Consider the following 15,330-nt stretch of genomic DNA (forward strand, 5'->3'; position numbering starts at 1 on the left):
GCATACCAAATACGCAAAACCAGCTACGCATTACAAACATGACTAAAATTTTGGGTTCCGAACACCAGATAGACATCCACGCCATCTTGCTGCCCCAGTAATATAATTTACACACCTTTCATTTTGTTCCTTTTCCAATCATCACAGCAGAATTCCCCAACACAAGATACCATTGAAAAAAGTACACATATACCAACAGTTATTCAGTTGTAATATATAAGAGAATGACCACAGAGTTGATGAATCTTAGGTAACTTTGAAATCCCCGCTCTTTTGTGCCTCCTTCACGGTCTTATCATACTCATCCTCTTCCTCGCCATACTCCTCCTCCTCCTCCTGACCATGCTCCTCCTTTTCCTCAGCTTCATCTTCTTCTTCCTCTTCCTCGCCTCCCCACCCGAAGCCAGGAACAGGCCTTGAAGGAGGGGGTACTCTGGCCTCACTCACAATCTTCATGATCTCCTCTACGCTTTGAGGGTATAAACTGGGGTTGTTTCGTTGGTAGTACACAGCCTGTGCTGCCTCTGTTAGCTCTCTAGGCAGGTTCCTGAGAAACCACCGGTGGGTTTTAATCTCCCTGATTGTGATCCTCTGCAAACAATCAGAAACAGAGTCCCTCTTCTCACTGTTTACTCCTAACAATAAAAGGGAGGAGAAGAGAATGGTGTTTGTTAAATACAAGGACATGATAATGATACCTTGGCAGTATTGCCTACAAAAATCCTTGAGAGAAGCTGCCTGCAATCCTGAGAGATGTGGACGTAATCCGGGATTTTGTATTGTACACTCATTATGCGCTGCGGGCGATCAAATCCAGGGAACGCGGTTAAGAGTTTTCAGCAGAGAGAAATAGCAGGGAATTAGGGAGGACTAGAAGATGGAAGCGTGGTTGAAGAAGGAACTTACCCCAATTGTTTTTCTGAAATTCTTGGGGTCCTCTGGATCTTCAAAGGGGTATGCTCCAACCAGCATAACGTAGAGAGTTACCCCGCAGGACCAGACATCGGCCATCTATGTATACCATGACAGCAAAATAGGAGAACACATGATGATTGTGAGAGAATGGATTCTCATTTGCCCCATTTCTCACGTGCAAGCAAACATGAAAAAATGGTCCGTGAGATTCAAAAATCACATTAGGGGACATTTTACTCATTTCTCATGTGATTTTGAATCATATGAGATGGAATCAGGTCACCTGATTTTGAATCACATGAGATGCAACCAATTGTCCCCAAGTGCATCCACTTTCTACAAAATGTAAGTTGTGATTAAATGCGAATGCAGAGAAGTGGAGAACATTAATTTCAATGGCTATTATTGTGGACTTGCAAACGTGTGTTTGGATGCACCCACTTATCAAGAAGACCCAGACAAGCTTGGGCATGACATTAAAGAGTAGAACATCCCAAAATTTCCCACTTTTCCGCACCCAAATACCCCCTAACTGAAAACGTACTGAATGAAAGTATGTTTTTGCTTTAGTACCTTGCCGTCGTATTCCCGCCGGGAAAGAACCTCTGGTGCTATGTAAGCAGGAGTTCCAACCGTGGATTTAGGCCTCGAGTGGAGCAGAGAAGACTGTCCAAGTTTGTGTTTTCAAACCAGAAAAAGGGGAAAAGGAAAAAAGCTTCAGCGAGAGAGAGAGAGAGAGAGAGTTGCAGGAATAAAGGGTCGGATAGGACCTTGGAGTATCCAAAATCACAAATCTTGAGGCGAGGTGCAGGGTTTCCGTCTAACAGAGTGTTCTCCAGCTTCAGATCACGATGACAGATTTGCTGGCATCGACCAAAACCCACAAAATCAAAGATTCAAACATCAAATTGCTGATGTACCCAATCCGCCTAAAGAAGATTTTGGGGGGAAAATCGGCAGGAGAGAGAGAGAGAGAGAGCAGGGAAAATCTTACCATGGAATGGCAATAACTCACTCCTGAAATAAGCTGCTGGAAGAAATACCTTGCCTAAACGAAGACCCCCAAAAATAAGGTCGAATACCAAAAAAACCGGTTAACAAAGTTGCAGAATTAGACGAAATTAATTGACAATGAATCAATTCAAAGCGAAACTCCCGCTATTAAGGGGGGTTTCGACCCGACTAGTGCCAGTCGAAAGCCTGGATAAAGGAGGGTTGGCGTCAGTGGCAAACGGCCGTAAAACTGTAGCCACACCCCATGAGAATGAGTCCTAAGTGGAGAAATAGGACTCGTAAAGCCGACCCCATGTAGTTGGGATAAGGCTTGATGAAAATGATGACGATGGTGAATCAATCCGAAGCGAAAAACCTCGTCTTCGCTGAACCTCCCGGCGTTGCAGATGCGCTCGAAAAGCTCCCCACCTGCGGCGTACTCCATCACGATCCCAAGATGATTTGGAGTTAACACCACCTTCGCAAAAAAACCAAAATTTCCAAATCATCATCCAATATCCTCCATCGTTCCCTCAAGCAATTCGCCCTCAAACAAAGGAAAAAAAAAACAAGAAACCAACAAACCCTTTAAACAGAGAGATTTACGGGATTCTCGATCCAACTGACCTCTTTGAATCTGATGATGTTGGGATGGCGAAGCGATCGGTGATTTATGATCTCCCTCGCGACATTCTCATCGATCTGCAACTCCGTCCGCGAAACAAATTCAGATCCAAAACCAAAAAAAAAATCAGGAAATGAGGAACAGAAAGAAGGCAAACAAAAAAAGAGGAAACACCAACAGAGAAATAAAGCAATTGCAGCCAGGAGATCCATGAGACCGATACCTTGTGACCCCTTTCGATGAACTTCATGGCAACGAGCTCTTTGGTCTGCTTGTTCCTGAGCAGCCTGGCCACACCGAAATTCCCTGCCCCTATCTCCTTCACCACTTCGTACTTCTCCATCTTTCTCCTTCTCTCTCACCTTTCAGATCTCACATCTCCAGCTGAAGAAGAAGAAAAATCAAGGTGGGTCATTCAATTGGCTCCTGATCTGCTTCCTCGTTCATTAATAAAAAAGAGGAAGGAATTGGAAGAAAAACTACTTTGTTTCACGATGAAGCATGATTGACGGATCTACGAACTTACAGAGAGAGAGAAAGGGATTGAAAGCACATGCACCCCTGATCGGATCCTCGATCTACGGCGAGATCGATCACGTGAGAGAGAGTACGAAAGGAGGGGGTGGTCGGGAAAGCGTTGATGGGCTCGCTCACCGAGAGGGGACGGTGCGGGATGTGGCGGAGGAGCAAGGAATCAACCTCTCTCTCTCTCTCTCTCAGACACACATGCTCCTCCTCTTTTGGTTTATTTTTCTTGTCTTCTCCCTTTTATCTTTGCCGGGAATTTTAGTCTACTTGGTCCTCTGCAAAATTTCAAAGGCGTATCAACGATTAATTACCTGCAGTAACGCGGTAAAAAAAAAAAAACAAGGGGGGAGAGGGCGTGTGTAGAGCGGGGGTGTAAACTTGTCGGACCTTTGCTAAAATGTGTGGATCCATATCTGGATCCGACTAAGTGGTGTCAGTATCAAATTCGAATTCAGATCTGATCGGATCTTTCATAAGAAAAATCATACCCGGATTCAATAAGATCACATAAACCAGACCGGGTTCATACCCGATAAAATAATATTTAAGTTTTTTTTTTCACATCAAAAATTACAAATCTTAATAGAAACTTGGATCAGATCCAGGTTTGGTATAAAATTTCATAAATCATACACTTCATCAGTGTGACCCAAATAGTTAGTTGAAACCCTTCCTTTGTTACTAAACCCTAACTCTATCGGATCTGGTCATACCCGGCCCATTGACACCTCCTAGTTTAGACGATGGGGGAAGGGGAAGCAGGAAAGTGCTTATTAATAAATAGGCATGCACACGAGACGAGCTTAGGTTGTTCCAACTTGGCTCGCCTCAAAATGCATGTGCTCTGCTCGAGTCTGGAGCTGAGTTTGAACAGTGTTGTCCAGAATCGGTTCGGTTCGGTTCGGTTCGGTTCGGTCCGAGCTCGAGCTGAGAGGAGCGTGACCATTCTTCCAAAAAGAATTTACCAGAAAAAGTGGGATTCAATCCAAATGACCCACCATTGTGCCAGATTGTGTCTTGTGATGATTATGACCCAGAAAATTTACATATATATATATACACACACTTATACGAGCCTTATCATGAGCTCAACGACTTGATCAAGCTTGACTCATTTATCGACACTGAGGTTGGACTTGTGTTCAAACTCGGCTCGTTTATTTTTTAAATCAGTTTGAGCCGAGCTTTAACGGGTTGAGCCCAAGCGAAGCCCGAGCTAGCTCAGCTCATTGTACATCCCTATTAATAAGTAGTATGAAGTGATAAGTATGACACGGTTATGAAAAGATTATGTAAATGCATGAAACATGAAAAAAGAGACATAAAAAGCAATATAAAGCGCAGGTAAAAGCAAATAAGAAACGACACAAACATAAATATAAATAAATATAAGACACTTTTATGGTGGTACCGTCCTAACTTATGGTGGAACACACTTGATTTACATAGATCTAAGCTCCAAAAGCAAATTTTAACCAATAAATCATGAACTATTATTATTTTTATGTGTTAAAGTTGACTCAAATATGACATTTTATATCATTTTTTAAACTGCTTTTATTTTTATAAAAAATAGAATCTTATGATGCATTAGAGGTGGTATATTTTTTCATAGATATAAAACCAACACACAAGTTTATGATAAAAGAATTAATGTTCTCATATGAAAAAAAATAAAAAGTGATGAAAAAGCAAGTGAGAAGTGATAAGAAACAAGAGAAAACGTTAAGAAAGCGAAAGTGATTCAATTTAAAATTTGAGGAAAAATTTGTCTTCCCATAAAAGAAAATCAAATTTCTCATGTTTTGAAAGTGGGTTTCCCAAAGCCTCCATCTTTTTGAGGAAGCAAGGAGTTTCTTGTCCCAACAAGCTTTCCCATGTAGCAATAAGCTTATGGTAACTATGGCATGGGGTCTATACTTGTGAACCCTGTGTGCATACCTACTTTTTTGTTTCTTTAACATTTCAATTGGAGCCCTGTCTTTTACCCTATATTGCAAATGCATACCTAATTTTTTTAATAAAACTTCAAAAAATAAACAAAGCTTTTGATGAAATTGTCAAAGGCTTTTGTTAAGTTAACTGCATATATGTTTTCTAGTTGATTGTACTTACAATCGACTCTGCAAAACCAATGTTGTTTTTATAATTGCCAATCGGTTAATTTGTATCGTATGGACAAAAAATCAATACAAAAACTTACTTGAATGGGGTATTTTTTAAATATATCTTGAAATGGTTAAAATAATTTTTAATATTATTTTAATATTCTATAACATTTGTCTTTTCGTGTTTCAAAGTTGACTGATTTAAAACAATTCAGCCCTTAATTGAAATCACTTGATTCCTTGAAAATCGATTCAAAGTCTGAGACAATTCTTACTATATTGAGCAGAAACTCTTTTTTTTTTATAAATCTTAACATAGATGTGATACATATTAGGAATATATGTGACTATAAGGTAGTCATTGGGGAAGGACTAGCTCCAATGCTTACCAATATATACATTGCTACTTAGTCTAGTTCAAGGGTTGTAACCCTTAGGGTTGAAGGGAAATACTTCATTGGACATGTCCCGATCCAGCACCCTTTCAAGAATACAAGAATGGAGTTTGACTGAACCTCATTCGGTTTTAAAGAGGGAAGAATTGAGATCCTTCCTCTCTTTATTTTGTTTTTATAATATTATATGTTATCATTGCCTTAAGGCCTACTATTTTCTGATATTTTCAATTAAAGGCTTGAGAAATTGCTAAATAGTAGTTTGATTTTAATTAGATATTGGCCTAAATTATTCCAGAACAAGGTTTCTGATTAATATTTTTTTAGAAACAGTGGATTTGTTTTTCTGAATTTATAGAATAATTACTGTTTTTTGTTTAACTTAGAAAATTGTTTAAAATTGTTGTTATTAGGTTGAGCCAAGTTATTTTTCATAAAAAATGTTTACTAAATTTTGAAATTTTATAAAAGTAGTTTTTCTTTTCTGATAAACTCAAAATTTAGGTCTGGGGCTCAAGGTTCTGATTTGTTAATTGTGCTTTGAATAAGTGGTTTTGTTTATTAAACATATGTATTAGTTTATTGTTAGAATTGCTTGATAATTAGTGTGAATTCTTTATGCATGCCTAAACTAGAATAGAGATAGAAAACTTTAAATTATTCATTTTTGTAGAAAATATTATTGAGAATTACTAGACAAAATTATTTTAGTTAATCATAGTATTTCTCGATGTATAGGCAAATGACAAACATACCAATTTTGGTTTTAGTAAGTTCATCCTATCAAACTGGAATGAAATTGGTTGTAGGTATAAATCTGATCAGTTTTGGATTCATATGTGATTGCACATACCCAAAACAGTTATTGAGATCCATTATAATCAAATACATATTATGTTGCATATGATGTAATATGGGTTAGTTCAATATCTTAAATGAGTATTAACACATGATTATGTGTTGAAAGTTTTTCCTTCCTTATATCATGTTATGATAATGCATTTGGTCTTGACATGATTTCTACCATGTTATCTTGAAAAAATGGATTGATAAAATATATTGTGGACATAACAAAATGCACAATTGAGTTGGTCCTAATGAATAACTTGGGTAATCATCTATTAAAATTGTATCACCTTATTAGGATTGGATCGATTCAGTCATTTTGGATCAAATCATGCATTTTGGATTGGTTTGTATATATTGATCCAAAATTGAACATAATTAGATCCATTAGATTATATTAGTAATTGAACTAGACTTAATTATGATGTATTGCATTAGGTCCATTTGAATCAGGACATGTGAAACTGGATGACTCAATTTTGAACATGATAGATTCCTTTTGGTTGTTTTAAACCAAAGTTAGATCATATCAAATCTTGTGAATCTTGTTTTGATCTATTTAATAACAAGTTGGATCTATATGATGTGTTTGGATTTAGAAGATCTAATCATAATTATTTAAGTAATGCATCTCATACTAAATCAGTTTGGATTCAGCATTTTAGTTCAAACCTGATGGATTGTATGCCAAATTGGTTTGAACGTGGCTCAATTATGCTTATTGTGATTGGATTAGAGTCATGAGAGTTTACTTAGACCCGTTCTGATGATTCAATCAGGATGAGCCTTAATGGATTGCTCAAGGTTGTATGAACTGAATTTTATGACCCATATCAATCAATTGGAATGGGTATACTGATAACATGGTTTTGAACTATAGCCAAATCATGTATGACCCGTAATTGAATGTATAACCAAGTGGATATGTTCTATGTTTGGATATGATATTATGTCCATTTGACTTAGATGACAATCATATGAATTTAGACGATAGTCAAATTCTATATGATACATGGTTATATTTTGCAGTTAACTTAATGTCTATTTTGTTTGGCTTGATGAGAATATCTCAATTCAAATTTGGATATTAATTAAATTCAATGAACTTGTTCTTAGATCTATATATGGAGCTAAAGGTTCATGTGTTCATTTCATATGTCAAAAGTCTTAAAAATATGTTTATAGCCTTTAACATAATCATTATGATGAGATGAAAAAAGAATCTTCTATCGGGTTTAGATATAATTCATATCAAACTGATTAAAGTACTTTTGTTTTGTTATAAGAAATATATATATATATATATAATATTTTACATTGATAAAGTGATATGCATGAGAAAAGTGATAGCACAATTAAGTTTTGTTTTTTAATAGAAATAATGATGGTAAATAATTATAAATTAAGCTCCTTAAATGGTTTATTATATGAAAAGCTAATTGAATATCACAAGATTAATGCATTGTGTGTAATATAAATTAGATAGTCCAATTCATGATGATTTTGATTTGCATACATATATATATATATATATATATATATATATATATCCAAAATGATCAAGAAGTGATAAGGCCTCATTAAAACATATTTTGCAAATAGACCATGGTTCAAATTTTAAAAAATCAACAGCTTAGAATTTTTAAAATTTTAAATATTCAAACACAAACCAATGGTTCATTTCTAAAAAATAGACCATGGCTTTTAGTGGTGCACTTGGAGCATGCTTACCTAAGCCCTGCACATCCATCCCTTTCCACACACACAGACACACACACACACACACACAGAGAGAGAGAGAGAGAGAGAGAGAGAGAGAGAGAGAGAGAGAGAGTTTTCATTGCAGGGAAGGCAATGGATGAGACCTGGTTTAAACCTGGGTGGGTCCTAACTCAAACATGGCTTTGAGATGCTGGCATCGGGCCCGGATCCAATTGGGTTCACTATAAAAAAAACCATACTCGAGTCCTATAAAGATTACATGATAAAACCTAGTCCATACTCGGGTTAAAATGATATTTTTTTTTTACCTTTTTGACATTAAAAAATTGCAGATCTTAATTGAAACACGAGTCAGACTCGGTTCTGGTACGAAAAATTACAAACTATCCCTATCTCTATATACTACCCAAACCATTTGAGTCCGACCCTGATTCTAATCCGACCTCTTTCTTTGATCACCAAACCCTAACCCTACAGGGTTTAGTACAGGTCGTCGAACCTGACCCATTAACGCCATACTTTATCTTTTGGGTTCTGATTTCTTGATTTAAACGTAAATAAAGCAGCTCGGTAGGCGAAGCCAACCTGACCCACCATGGGCTGGGTTTGGGTCAAATAGGCATTGACCCATTAACTGTTGAGCTGAAAACCGGCCCATTAGACAAATGGACTGGGCTTGGGTTAGCCCACGGGCTATCGGGGCGACTCGATGGGTCAGAACTATATGATAAGTGCTTGATTAATAATAAAAACTAAAGATAATTTGTGTAGGAGGGCTATGATTCTAGATTGTGCTTATATTATTTTGGATAATTGATGTGAGCTTATTTATAAGTTAATTGTTTTTTATGCATGGGCGAAATATTTTGCTGTAAACTTTTGATTTGGATATTCTCTAAGATAGAATAATTTTTATGATTTTTCAATTTAATTCATTGCTTTTGATCTCACATGAATTAGTTTATTAATTTAATTCAAAAAACTTACAAACGGATTTGAGCTGGGTCAGATTGGTCCTGCTTTTCAAACCCAAGCCCATTAAGGATCGAGCTCAAACCCAGCCCATTAATAAATGGGCGGGGTTGTTTTCTGGCCGAGTTACCCTAAAAAACGGATGGGTCAAGCTTCAAACGGTCCTAGGCATGGGCCTGGGCCAGGCCGGTGCGATGCAAACTCCAAACTGGTGGTCATCATTTGGTAATTTCTTTGAAAAGTTAAGTCTGTTTTGTGGTTTATTAAAAATATGTGTCTACATTTGAAAATTTGGTTAAAACTTGGGTCCCTATTCGGAATTCATGTATTTTTAAATTAGACAGAAAAAGATTGAGGTCTACGTGGCACCACGTCTTCTCCTTGCATTTATTCGAAAAGAATCTTTTATTCTAATTCTCATGTGGGCCCCATCCCATTAAAGCCACCAATAGGACAACCCACTACCTGACAACAGTATCATTTTAGTTTATCAAACGAAAAATAATAAAGATAAATAAGGTAAGATTTTACCTTTTGTTTTTCGCCTTTTCACTGACCTCGCGTATTCCCATTTTTTATTGGACGTAAAGTGAGACCTCGGGCTCGGTTCTACCTCGACCGAGCTCGGCTCAAACTTGTTCAAAAAAATAAATGAGTCAAGCTTGAACATAAGTTCAGGCTCGGTGTAGATAAACTAGCCGAGTTTGATCAAGTATTTGAATTCGATAAAGTTCAATAAAGCTCGCATGAGTTCGAATCCCACGTTTGCAGGACCCTTTATTGGTAATTTTTTTTTTTTGGAACAACGGCTAAGCTCAGTTAGGCTCGAGCTAAGAACTGAGCTGAGTCTGAACGATGTTGTTCAAGCTGGACTCCAAACTTGAGCCAAGCTTGAACACAGGAATTGTAAAACAGACAGAGTTCGAACACCAGGTTGAACTCATGCTTGTGTGCATGCCTATGCATAGGGGTGTCAATGGGTCGGATTTGACCCAGACCTGGCCCGTATTAAACCCTATTGGGCCAGGGTTTGGTTATAAAAAAGAAGGCTCAATTAAAATCCAGGTTGAACACAAAAGGTTCAATTAGTATGTGGAGCCAGATACTATTTGTGAAATTTCATACCAAACCGGGGCTCAACCTGAGTTTTGTTTGAGATTAAATTGATAAAACAATATTATTTTTTCAGGTATTTCTGAGTCTGGTTCAAGTAATTCTTTTAGCATCTGGGTATGGTTTCTCTTATAGCGAATCCCATTAGACTTGGGTTCAAACTTGATACCATCACCTCAAATCAAGTCTGGGTATGATTCTACTTTGATCCAAACCAAACCCAACAGCTGCACCCCCATTTAGGCTGGCAACCATAATACCAACGAAGGCTCCACGTAGTTGGCCTATGAATAATATGGATAGTGATATGGTTGGTCAAAAGGTACCATCAGGTCGCCCACGTGGCCAGTAGGGTTGTTGAGAGGGTGATGAGGTGAAAGCACCAGATCAAACCCCAATGACACATGGATGTGTTTGTAGCTTTCAAAGGTGGGTCACGTAAGTTAAAGGTAGTCATGAGGCCTCACCTAGGGTTTTTCTCTCTTCGGTGAGGGTTCTATGATTTCAGGTAGGGGTGGCAATCGGGTGGGGTTGGCGGGTCAGCATACCTCAAACCGAACCCGACCCGTTTAATAAACGGGTAACCCGACATGACCCGCCAACCCATTTAATAAATGGGTTGGGTCGGGTAAACGGGTTTTCAGGTTGGCGGGTCGGGTTGGCGGGTTGACGGATCGGGTTGGCAGGTAGGCAGGTTTGCGTGTCGGGTTGACGGGTCAGGTTGGTGGGTTGGCAGACGAGTTGGCGGGTCGACGGGTTGGGTTGGCTGGTTGGCGGGTCGACCCACCCGCCTAACCCGTTTATTAAACGGGTCAGGCGGGTTGGCGTACCCCTAGCACGAACCCGACCCGTTTAATAAACGGGTTAGGCGGGTCGACCCGTTTATTAAACTGGTTCATTTTTTCCAAACCCGAACCCGCCTAAGAGGCGGGTTGGCGGGTCGTGTCAGGTTTTGCCACCCCTAATTTCAGGGCCAAATCTCATGGGTTGTAGTAATTTTGATCGAAATCATGGGTTGCCTAAAAACTCATGTTCGGTTGAACATGAGATTTGAGGCTATGAGAATCGCTTTCTCAGGAAAGCTGTTCTGAATGATCCAACCGAACGTACTGTTGCAAGATGCTTTATCATGTTTAATGATTTGATTCTTGAGATTCGAAAAGATATTAAAAATGGTCTAAACCATCAACTTAGAGTCAATTTTAACACATGAACATAGTAAGTGAACATGCTTAAGGTGATTCAAAGTTTAGTTTTTGCTTGAGGATATTAAATCTGCATAAATTTAGCGTATACAACCATAAGTTATGGCGGTTGAATTGAAATCAGGTGTGATTGATTAGGGGTGTCTACGGCTAGGGTTTACCCAGACCCGACCCGACCCGTAACAGACCCTATAAGGTCTGGATATGGTGATAAATAAGAAGACCCAGTCAAAACCCGCCAGACTATAAGGTTCGATTAATAATGAAGCTGGGTATATTTTGTGAAATTTTATAATAGACTCGGGCCACACCCGAGATCTGATTAAGACCCATAATTTTTTAATGTAAAAAATGATAAAAAATATTATTTTACCGGGTATGCCCCAGGTCTGGTTCATTTTGTTCTTATTGGGTTCAGGTTATGGTTTCTCTTATTATGGGTCTGAACCCGATGCCATACCGAAAAATTGAGGCCAGGTCTGGTTAATTTCACCTAGGTCCAAACCAAACCCGACCTGTTGACACTCTTAGGTTTAATGTGATTGCATTATCGTTTGGTTGTGTTTTTGAAAAGTGAAAATACTGTTTAAAAGAGAGTCTCTTTCAAAATAAGAACTCATGAGAAAGTGAATCTAAATCTCACTTTTGAGTTCTTTTGAGGTTGTGTGCCAAAAAAAGTTTTATGTTTGATTGCTTTTGTAGTACTATTCAAATAAAATTCACTTAATAAAATGTATTAAGAAGTAAATCTCATGTGATCGAACCAAACATACCCTAAGTATGCGGGTACACCAGATCGCTCATCATTTTCCGTTGAGCCCTACAACTAGGGGTGTCAATAGGTTGGGTTTACCCAAACCTGACTTGAACCAAACCCTATAGGATTCGGGTATGGTGATAAATAAGAAGACCTGATTAAGATAAAGGTCTGGACCCGAATGTCCGATTAATACATGGACATGGGTATAGTTTGTGAAATTTTATACAAACCTGGACTCAACCCGAGTTTCGATTAAGACTTGTAAATTTTCAATGTAAAAATGATAAAAAATATGGTTTTGCATCGAGCTCATTGGCATAAAACAGCTTTGCATCACGAAAAAGAATGTGCATCCATAGGTTTTGAACTCATGATATCTTGTTAACTTTGTCATGGTTGGCCAACTCGCCTAGTCGGACCACTTGACTCGGCTCAAGTTGGCACTCAACGGTTTGGGATTAACTTGTTTTTTACTTAAACATGGCCCCAACTCGTTGTAAACGGGTCAATAAAATGTGAATCGGCCGAGTTAGTACAGACCGGCCGAGTCGGTCACCTGTATTTAAAAGGGAAACTGTAAAAGAGGTGACTGTTGAGCTTCCTCATGCCTCTCTTTCTCTCCTCTTTGTTTCCTAAAAGAGGTGACCGTACTTTTAAAAAAATATTATTTTGGATATGATTAATATAGGTATTAACTATCAAATATGCTTCTTATATTTATTTTTCTTTTTTATTATAACTATTCATCATGTTAAATACATTTCTCATTCTTTTTTTTATATTTTTTTGCTTTTGTGGATATTTTAAATAACCATCAAAATTTACATAATATTTTATTTTTAAAATATAATTTTTTTTTTTACCCAACTATCCAAGTTGACTCACAGAGTCAAACCCTAAACTGCTTTTGTCGGAGTCACCTATATATGGGGCCAACTTTGAACTTGGTAAAGTTCATGAGCTGTCCATACTAGATGAGGGAACCCTGGTGGGCCAATGTGGTAAGCGTGGTTTTGTGTCAAGCTGAAGGCCCAGGATCCAATCCTTCTATCACATGGGGTGGCTGTTGTTTTGGTAGGGGTCCGCCTAACCCCGAGCTAGATTTTCAGTGATCGGTCAAATCACTTTTAGGAAAGAGATTTGGCATCCTCACCGTACTTACAGTCGTTGTCCTGTCGGCGTAAAACTCTGAGGGCTTACCCCTCGACCCCATGGAGTCGCCAAGATTCGGCTTATGCACAAGGGGTGACACCCATGGGATTTGAACCTAGACTGTCAGTCAAACCGTCTAAGCCCCCCATCCCACTATGCCAAACCCCTTGAGTATTACCTCACCATTCTCCTCAAAGACTTGGGCACCATTTTGTCTGGCAGAAACATTTTTTAGGGTAAAATGGTTTATTGTAACCTTGACAGACGAAAATTCGACATTTTTTAACCAACCATGAAAATATTTAGGCACAATTGTACTAAAATCTAAGTGTGTTTTTATTATTGGTGAAAATTTAGGTGCATTTTTTTTTATAATTTTTCTAAAAGTTAATTAACCAAAACTGCTAAAGTCTATCCAACTGAAATCCTAGATTATCCAAAAACTTGGGTTAACCCTTATGTCATTATAATGCCCCTTACTAGCTCCATACTTTTATCAGAACTAAGTTTATAAACAAGAACTCCCTAACTTTAATCTTAAGAATTTTATGGCATAATTAAAAAACACTTGGTTAGGTGATAAGTCTTTGTTGACGCTCCTCAAACAAGGGTAGCACAGAAATAGCCAATGACATTGAAGATGAGTTGTGATAGAAAATGATGCAACAAAGTGTGCAATTTTTGGGGTATATTGTTGACAACTAAGGGTGGACAACAGACCAGGTACCCGGCCCGAAATAGGCTGGGTTTGGGCTGCCATGTGCAGCCCAAGCCTGATAAGCATTAGGCTCAACCAAACCCAACTAGTAAATGAGCAAGCCTGGGTAGGACCAGAACATGACTGCAATGGAGCCTGGCCCATTAACTGATCGGGCTTACAGGGCCTGTCCCAATCTTATAGCAACTTGGATATGGATCTTAACTGGGTCTGAACTAATCGGTGGATCCCTCTAACAGGATCTGGGTCCGGATCTCTACCTGGATTTGGATTCAATCCAAGAGAGATAGAGAGCTAGAAACTAGAGAGAAGCTTGTGAGAGAGGGAACTTGAGAGAGAGGACAGGAGAGAGCTTGAGAGCTGAGTGAATAGAAAAGGGAGAAGGCTGGGGTTTATATAGGCCCAAGCCCCTCCCATTAAGGCCAATAAAGGGCATTCAAAAGGGCCCAACGGTTAGCCTTAATGGGCCTAGGCTAGCCAAACAACTCGGTCAGGGCTCAAACCTGACAAGATTTGGGACAAGCTTTCAGTCACCCGACAAGTGACATAGTCCAAAGCGCAAGAGAAGAACACCATCTTCTTGAAAGAGTTAGTATTGAATCTACAGGACTGTTTAAAGATTTTGTCTTGATTTCATGAGACACCCCTTCAATCCACAAGGGAGAGAAGAAAATCCATTAAATCCATAACGTTTCTTTGTATCCAGAATGAAAGAAGAAAAGAGAAACAGCAAATAACTCAAAGGAACTCTCTATTTATTGAATGAATCATGATTACAATAGCAAACAAAACCCTATAAACCCCCAAAGGCCTAAGTTGGTAAGGATTCTAAGAGACTTATCTTAAGATAGTTCTAGAAATTCAAATCCTTCCTACCCTCAAATTTACCTAACCTAACTTTTCTAATGAAATACAAGTCTATGAGTTTATGACTTGGACTTTGACACACACTCAACAGTGTTTTATACAGTCAATTGCATTTACAATTGACTTAGCAAACATAGTTTTTCTTTTTCTCACATCTAACACCAAAGATGTGATCTATATGTTTTTATTAGTATGAGCCAGCTTTTGTTAGGAATAATCAACATTGTATACATATCTTTCTGGCAATTAAAAGATCAACGGGTATGAATGCATCAAAATTTCTTGACTTAAAAAATTAATTTTTTTCGTCAAAAATACAAAATCCAAGAGTTGATTCCAGCTAAATCGAGCATGCTGAACTCATCTATAAAGTTAGATTAAGACAAAACAACTTGCATCATGAGATTCCAA

At 38.3% G+C, this 15,330-nt stretch overlaps 1 protein-coding gene across 1 annotated transcript; it reads right to left on the reverse strand.

Moving 5' to 3' along the window:
* Positions 1-10: 10 nt before the first annotated feature.
* LOC149847296 (serine/threonine-protein kinase SAPK7-like) lies at positions 11-3,324 on the reverse strand. Its single transcript, XM_089996915.1, has 10 exons — positions 3,060-3,324; positions 2,757-2,917; positions 2,536-2,610; positions 2,285-2,386; positions 1,910-1,963; positions 1,686-1,778; positions 1,489-1,581; positions 907-1,011; positions 699-797; positions 11-591 (listed from the first exon to the last, which is right to left on the reverse strand). The coding sequence occupies exons 2-10, from the start codon at positions 2,874-2,876 to the stop codon at positions 247-249; spliced, it is 1,086 nt and encodes a 361-aa protein (XP_089853041.1). The 5' UTR covers positions 2,877-2,917; positions 3,060-3,324; the 3' UTR covers positions 11-246.
* Between the last annotated feature and the right edge of the window lie 12,006 nt (positions 3,325-15,330).

Source organism: Nuphar pumila, chromosome 2, assembly GCF_984573655.1.
Source record: "Nuphar pumila chromosome 2, dmNupPumi1.hap1.1, whole genome shotgun sequence".
Lineage (NCBI taxonomy): Eukaryota > Viridiplantae > Streptophyta > Magnoliopsida > Nymphaeales > Nymphaeaceae > Nuphar > Nuphar pumila.

Bases quoted from the DNA above. Each gene is read 5' to 3' on its own strand.
- LOC149847296 (XM_089996915.1), bottom strand. From the start codon at position 2,876: ATGGAGAAGTACGAAGTGGTGAAGGAGATAGGGGCAGGGAATTTCGGT. The intron at 1,964-2,284 runs GTTTTTCGCTTC...GTCTTCGTTTAG, and splicing joins GGAGGTTCAGCGAAGACGAG to GCAAGGTATTTCTTCCAGCA. The intron at 1,012-1,488 runs GTACTAAAGCAA...TGGTATACATAG, and splicing joins GGCGGGAATACGACGGCAAG to ATGGCCGATGTCTGGTCCTG.